The sequence below is a fragment of the Tyto alba genome, unplaced genomic scaffold, assembly GCF_018691265.1.
Source record: "Tyto alba isolate M040663 unplaced genomic scaffold, T.alba_DEE_v4.0 Super-Scaffold_9, whole genome shotgun sequence".
Classification (NCBI taxonomy): domain Eukaryota; kingdom Metazoa; phylum Chordata; class Aves; order Strigiformes; family Tytonidae; genus Tyto; species Tyto alba.
This window is the reverse complement of record NW_024881330.1, coordinates 24,731,043-24,738,846: the sequence shown is the minus strand read 5'-3', so window position 1 is coordinate 24,738,846 and position 7,804 is coordinate 24,731,043. Positions and strand designations below refer to the sequence as shown.

Sequence of the window (7,804 nt, the reverse complement as noted above, 5' to 3'; positions counted from 1 at the left end):
TGAAATGGAGTTTTATTTCTGCTGGTTTGCCAGCCAAGGGTTGCGGGGCGCCCTCCAGGCTGGGCTAAGGCAGCTCCCCCCCGGCCTCGCTCCCACCACACCAGTCCCACGGCCAGCCGTGCCTGGGAAGGGCTGCGTGGGGCCACCGGGACCACAGCACCTTCCCACCACCCACGACACGCCGCGGCCACGCGGGCCAGGCTGCCAACTCGCTGAATTCCCTCAACTTTGTGTTATTAAAACCCTTCCGCGCTCTGGGGTTTTCCCGGTGCTTGGCCGCTGTCAGCGCCCGGGCGGGCGCGGAGGGGGCTGAGGGCGGCAGCGCGGCCTGCGCAGGAGCCGGCGGAGCCTTCAACCCCACCTCCTCCTCTTCCTCCTCCTCTTCCACCTCCCGCCGCCTGGGCTGGGTCCCTCCGCTCCCCGTCCCGCCCGCCGGGAGGGGCGGCCCCAGCCCCGGTCCCGCCTCCGCGGAGCGGCGCGGCGAGAAGCGCGGAGCGGCGCGGAGCCCGGAGGAGCCGCGGAGATGCTGAGCTCGCCCTGGGCGCGCTTCTACTCCAACAGCTGCTGCCTCTGCTGCCATGTCCGCACCGGCACCATCATCCTCGGCGTCTGGTACCTGGTAAGCGCCCCCCGGGGCTGTCCCCCGGCCCCCCCCGGGGCCGTCCCCCGGCCCCCCGCGGGGCTGTCCCCCGGCCCCCCCCGGGGCTGTCCCCCGGCCCCCCCCGGGGCTGTCCCCCGGCCCCCCCCGGGGCTGTCCCCCGGCCCCCCCCGGGGCTGTCCCCCGGCCCCCCCCGGGGCTGTCCCCCGGCCCCCCCCGGGGCTGTCCCCCGGCCCCCCCCGGGGCTGTCCCCCGGCCCCCCCGGGGCTGTCCCCCGGCCGCCGTAGCTGCTGCCCGGCGGAGGGGGGTGCCCAATGCAGCAGCCAAGGCTGCCCCTCTCAGCCCAGGCGTATTTTTGGAGATAACCCTCTGAGGAGTCACGTTAGCATTAGCAGGGTAACGAGCTCCAGCGCTTCCCCTCTGCTAACCCACGGGTTATCCCGCGGCGTGGCAGAGGCTGGCATTTAGACTCTGTCTAAATTGGAAAATTAAGCATGTGCATGTTTAAGTGTCAGGGGGGTGGGGGCGGGAGATACAGAACACGGTGAGGCTCACCAGGGTCTCAAGCAAAAGGCTCTTTGGGGGGATGAAAATGTGATGAGCGATGATCGGCTGGAGCGAGGGGTTTTCCTGGCTCCCCCCGAACTTTTAGATCGGTGTTGCTCGTGTCGGGGCTGACTTCAGCACTGAGGCCCCGCTGGTGCATTAGCTCCAGCAAGGCTGCCCTGATTCTGACCACACTGCACTGAAAAATCTTATTTTGTCATCTCTGGTCACTGCTTTGTGAGGAAGGCAGGTGTTGTCATTGCTGTTCCTCGTTTGTCAGATAATTGTTTGTCAGTAGTATCTCGGGCTGCCTGGCTGAATCCTTTCAGGCAGCTGCTATCAGGTACCAGACAGACTTCATTCCTCCATCGGGGTGATAGGATGTGAGTGAGGAATTGACCCTCGAGGCAAGCTTTAATGAGTTATCATCAGTCCCAGAGGTTGTTCCACACTCAGCCAGGGGAAAGACTCAGTGAGGAGGAGGCCCATTAAGCCTTCTGTTCTTCTTCTGTCTGTGACAATCTTTTCTCAATCCCTTGGGTAGCAATGCAGGAAAAGCGGATTTCCCAGAGCCGGCCCTGCCATAGTCTCAGGATTTGCAAACATGCCACAAGAATAAAAAGAGCTGGTTCATTCCTTTGGGTTATGTAGATGCACTTGGCCTGATCAGTCTTCCCCATCCCTTGCTGTGAGAAATCACTCTCTGCCTGATGCCAAGGCCATGCAGAGCTGTTTGCCAAGCTTAATTTTTCAAGTGCTTGCAGACGGAAGCAGATTAGACCTGGGTTTATTTGCTAACTGCTGAAATTCCCTTCAGAAGCAAGTGAAAAATGTAGGGCTGGCCTCCATTGTAGGACAGCTCATTAAATAAATTCAGTCAGCATAATGAAAAGGCTAGGTTGACATTTATGTCCTAGAAATCATATAAAATGCTCTATGTCCTATAAAATACATATTTTACCACTGAGAAAATGGTGCATTATTTGAACTATTTCTTGCCCCTGGTTTAATAAAATACAGTTAAATGCAATATCCACAGCCTGTGGTATCTGGAATACTGACAGTATTGAAAAAATGCCCCTCTTTGCCTGGCTGCAATGAGGTTTCAATAAGTTTTAATATGACCTGAAAGCTTTTGAGCGTTTCTTCCAGGATGCTTGTTATTTCTTTCTGCCTTCAGCTGAATGAAGCCTTCTCACATTGGCTCCATGAAGACAGGGATACAGATATTTTAGCTGTTCAGTGGATCTAAATATATTTGAGGAAGAGGGAAGTGCGTGCCCCAGCTGACCTTACATACGAAGAAAAGACTTTATTACCGATTGTGTTACTAACTTTTAAATACCAGTGCCCTAATTTCACATGGTATTTTTCTTCAAAATCTGTTTTTAAATTTTCTTTTCTAACTAGGAAGTATATCTTGATTTACACTTCTCCCTAATTTTCTTCTTTTTCTTTCATAAACTTTTCAGGGCAGATTTCTGAATGACTTCAAACTGACAATAACTCCTAACATGTCAAGGCACACATTTCTTTCTGTGCTTTCTCCACTATTGCAAATATTAAAATTTTTAAGGTTAACTATTAAGAATAGAAATTTAGATGCATGTTGATAATAAGCACTAAACTTTTTTTGCTAGCTGGCAAATTTAGGAAGCAATAAGTAAAGAGGGGGTAGATCCTGGAGTAAATAGCTACCCTGGCTGAAAGGTCTGGTTTACAGTGTCGTATACAAAAATATTGTTCTGTCTCAGAAGAACAATTATGATTTCATACCATGTGCTGTTGAGGGTTTAATAAAAATAGATACTGTCTTGGTGGCATTTTTTTTTTCTCTGCATGTATTTTGGGTGGTTACATTACTCCAAACCACATATGAGCTATGAGCATTACCTCAAATAAAGTTCAAACAAAAGCCCCTTTGATTTTTTGCCACGCCAACATGTATTCTGTATACTGTTTGCCATTATGCTTTACAGGAAATTACTTGAGGATAAAACATCTCCCTAGAGAATGAATAGTTTTCTTATTGTTTTTCATATCTTGCTACCTGTGAAGTGTAAGTTTTATTAATTCTATGACTATGAATACAATGATTCAGTAGTAGAGGCTTCTGAAGGAGTAAAAAATAGTAGCTTAGAAGTTTGGGCAGGCCTTTAAAATAACACTTTCACATGTTGAACCAGTTTTGAGTTAGTATCATTTCAGAAGACGGAATTTCATGTCTGCATAAATGTGGAAAATGTAGTTTATTTCTCTGAGATGATGTTTTAGCTCTTCAATTTTAATGTTTTAATTGGGTGTTTGGGATCCTACAAATAGCAGAGAGAGTGGGGAGCTGAGTGCAGGTGGAGTCATCAGGGCTGTGTGACAAGAGCACTTGCCCACGTAGGTAAGGGGGAGGAACGCTGTGTGCATTTCCAACACATGCCCAGCAGCCATGGACACTTACAGTAGTCGCATAAAGTATCAATAGCCGGGAAATAAATATTTAACTTTGCTCTATTTTAGAACATAATGGACCTCAGAATGCTAATGTTGCTGTAGCTATTGTGTTTCAGTAGTTTCTTCCTGGTAAAGCCATAGGTACTGCATCTAGAATTATATAATATAATACAGCATTGCATGATACTGCAATAAATATAGTATACACAATACAATATATGTGCCATCACCGAGCACTGACGTACTTCGGTGTAAAAAGCAACTTGTAAAGGGTGGAGCAGCCAGCGGAAATTTCCTGAAAAGAATATTTAATTGTGTTGGAGAACAGGCTGTACTTCAGGAATGAGTATGCTGCCATGGGGAGAAAAGCTTAAGAGGGGGTGCTGCAATGTTGAATACAAACATCATGCTGAAGATTAAAATGGCAATAATATGGTTGGCTGGGGACTAATACTCATTTCAAAACCTAAGGACCAGTTTGGTTCAGCTGATTATTAATCTTTCGGTTTTATCTCATTGGCATGGACTTTACACTTCTCTGTATTATAACATGAATTTGGAGGTCATGAGTAATAATGCAGAAACATGTTGGGGCACAGAAGTCTTACAGGTGTCATATTTTGAAAAAAGAAAGAAACAAAAACCAAAGGGAAATGAGAAAGTCACTTCCAGCAGCTTAGTTTTGTTGCAGGCCGCTGTATCAGCGTGCTGTTCAAGGCAGTGACACTGCTGAAATGAGCCAACATCACATTTTATCTTCCCCGGGTGCCGGGGTCCCAGGTAAAGGCGGCGTTTTTGACAGTCCTGAGGGACCCAGTCAGTACTGGTGAGTCAGAATAACATCCCTGTCAATAACAGCTTTTATAAAGACAGTATGTCTTCTTCCCAAGTAAAGGGACTCCCTTTTCTTTACCTAAAACACAAAGAAGGAACAACGTCAGATGTGCTGACAGTGTCACAGAAGGATTTCCCACTCTCCTGACACAGCGGTGGGGTTTATGCATACCCTGAGGCTCCACCCGCTCCGTCTGGGCCAACAGGAATTAATTCCCATTGCCTTGGGAGGGAGCAAGATGAAACTTGAAGTTTCATCAGTTCAGAGGAAAAAAAAAAAAAAAAAAGAGTTACAAGAAGGATCTTTAATTTTTGAGCTCTGTGTGCCCAGTGCCGCCTGCTACCTGCCTCGCTGCAGCAGTGCCCTGGGCACAGGCTACTCTTCCCCTCAGTCCCCCCCCGGGTACTCCCTGATCCTCCAGTCCCCTCTGGTCCCCCCCCCCCCCGCTCCCTTCCAGTCCCTCTGGTCCCACACTGGTCCTCCCCAGCCCTCCGATCCCCCCATTCCCCCCAGTCTCTCCTGGTGCCCCGTGGCCCCCCCAGTGCTTCCCGGTACCCTGGGGTCCCCCCGGTACCCTGGGGTCCCCCCCAGTCCCCCCAGCAGCGCGGCGGGAGCTGTCCAGCCCGGCCGGAGCTGTCCGTGGCTCAGCGCCGCTGTCCTCCACGCTCCCCCCGGGGCCCGGGCAGAGAGGGGCTAAAAATAAAAACTAATGGAAGGCTGAGAACCTTTTATAACTGCGAGTTATCGAGTTGGGTGGTGAGAGCAGAAATAGAGTGAGCCGAAGTTTTTAACCGGGGTAGCTTCAACGTTTGAGCTGCTATTTGAGGAAGGCACAGCATGAACTGCCAGTCGCGACATTTCAGTTCTGGATTTTTCTGAATATACAGTTGAAAGTGTGCATAATTTCTGTCGGCATCCCAGCCATTTTTTAATAAAAGGATTGCATCCTAATGAATGAAAAAATATACCGGTAGTGGCCTCTCTCTATTGTAAAGCAAAAGAAAAGCACTGTTTGCTATGTCCTCATTGGTTGAGCACCCTGCTGGGATCAGTAGAGTGCACTTGACTTGAGGTCAAAAAGGCAATCAAAGTACATATTTTGCGACTGGGTCACACTTATTTCCATGTCTTTTTCAAGCTCTGTGCAAAACAGCATGCACAGCAATGTGCTTAAATACCAGTTAGAAGACTACTGAAATATTGGCTTTCTTGGCAGGGAGTAGAGATCAGCACTGACTGCTCATATAACCAAAACATACCTACACTGGAGTCCTTCCAAGCTGCTCTGTCCCCACTCCTGCAACCTTTACACTGTCTGAGACTGCTCACTTCAGCAAGGAGTTGTAAGCGGGGGGGTCCCTTGAATAGGGTAGAAATGCCCTGTCAGGAAAAATAAAGAAATTCTAAGGATTAAGTTATTAATTTTTCTCGAACCTGTGAGGATTGTGAAATTTTGAAAACTAAAAAAAGAACTGAAATTGTGAAAAGGGGGAAATTACACCGTTAGCCTGATGTTACAGGGAATTGTAAATTTTGTTATCCCAGTGCCAAGTTGTGGGTATTTGCATGAAAACAAGTTTGAGGCCTCATGTTTTACTTAGAAAAATAGCTTTCTTTGCTTTTATGTGGGATTAAATGGACTAAGAATTTAGGATCCCCACCTTTATCTCTGCATGAATGGTCATAGTACATCAGCCAGCTCACTGAAGGCTCTGTTCCTTCATATCATCCAGGGATGTCACTTCCCCTGTCATGCCAGTGTGATATAGCTGGGGTGTTGGGTCAGGTTATCCTGCAGGTAGTGCCACCTTTGCCACCTCCACTAACAATCCAATCCTGGTGGCACTGAGGGAAGAAGTCTTGCAGAATGGGGCTCTCTGTGGGTTCACCAGGTGATTGCCTTTCCATGGCCCAGACCTGGGCAGTATATTCGGGGGAAGGGCTGGGTGGTGCCAATGACATGGCTGCTTCCCATCCCTTGGTACGAGATGTGTCAGCAGCAGGTGAGATTTCTCCTCTGGCAGGTGAAGGGGTCATGATGTAATCTGAAATGACTTGAGATTTTTAATTCTTGTAGTGAAGATGGCTGCACTGGTTAAATATTTAGGTACCGAGTGTCATGTCTATAAAATTATCATTATTTTTTCTGTTGTCTGTACTTTCTTTAATAAAACAGAAGTTGAAATCTTGGAAGAAAAACAGTGACATTTCCAAGTAACTCATTGAAGGCTTCCTGTGCACATGCTTGCTCTTGAGGAGAGTGGAGAGAAAACTTGGAATTAATTATGAATAAAGAAAAATATTAGTCCTATTTTCAGAGGCTTCCCTGTATGATCGATGTATATGTTGAATACCCAACTGAGACAGGAATCAGAGGAGGTTCAGGGCATTTACTCTTGGAGTGGATCTCATCCATTTTATTATCTTTTTCAAGACCAGCAGGAAATAAACGACTGATCCTACACACAAATGTCTGCTCAGGGCCCACGTAGTATTTTCTTAAGAAACAGAAAACATATATATGCATTTTAGACATGGTAGATGAAAGAATAAAGGCCAGCACTGATTATTAGCATGAGCAAAATGTTATCTTGTCTGAAGGACCTTCTCAATAACTACATTCTGATTGTAACTTATCTAGAGAGACAGTATTAAATAACATAACAGTTAATTGCTTCAAGAATGGCTTCTGGAGAGCCCCTGAAAGAATTCTTCCCCACCATGCACAAACTGAGGCTGGTTTCTGCAATGCAGGACCTTATTCCACCTCCTTTCTTCAATTCATGCTTCAGGACCTCTGCAGTTAAATTACAAAATAAATTACCATATGAGAGGAATTTAAACTGCACAATCAATAAGACATCTTGCAAAGACCCTCATCACTCACCCCTGGGTGACAGAATCAATCCAGGAACAGGCCAGAAAAATTATTGGAAAAAAGGATGGATTCATCAGTACACCATATCCCAAGCTACCTGTGCTTTCTGTTCTGAGTGAAAATAGCCAGGCTTGCGTGTTTGCTGCGTTGCAGGGATGAGCAGAAACAGCATTTTGTCAATCCTCCTCCGACTCTACCATACATCAGTGTGTCTATTAATGCCTTTATTTTTAAATCTTTTTAAGTCATTGGAGGGATAAAATTTCTTGTGAGCATCTTTTGGACAGTCCATGCATTTACTGAACTGATTATTAGTAACACAACACAAGGATTTCTGAAAAATGTCTTTAAGCTCTAATTCCCTTACATATTCAATATTTCTTATATCCCCAAATACCACAGTAGGAGTTTTCACTGAGTATATGAGCTGTTGCAATGTTAGCTGATAATCTGCATCAGTTGTCCAGGATAATGACACAGTTGTCTTCTAATCAACACAGTT

At 46.9% G+C, this 7,804-nt stretch overlaps 1 protein-coding gene across 1 annotated transcript in view; it reads left to right on the top strand.

Moving 5' to 3' along the window:
• The first annotated feature begins 414 nt into the window (after nt 1-414).
• The window catches only part of LAPTM4B (lysosomal protein transmembrane 4 beta), a 62,466-nt gene continuing 55,076 nt past the window's right edge, over nt 415-7,804 (top strand). Inside the window, exon 1 of the mRNA XM_042786108.1 lies at nt 415-619. Coding sequence (XP_042642042.1) covers nt 524-619 — 96 coding nt within the window. The 5' untranslated portion in view covers nt 415-523. The remainder of the gene's footprint in view (nt 620-7,804) is intronic.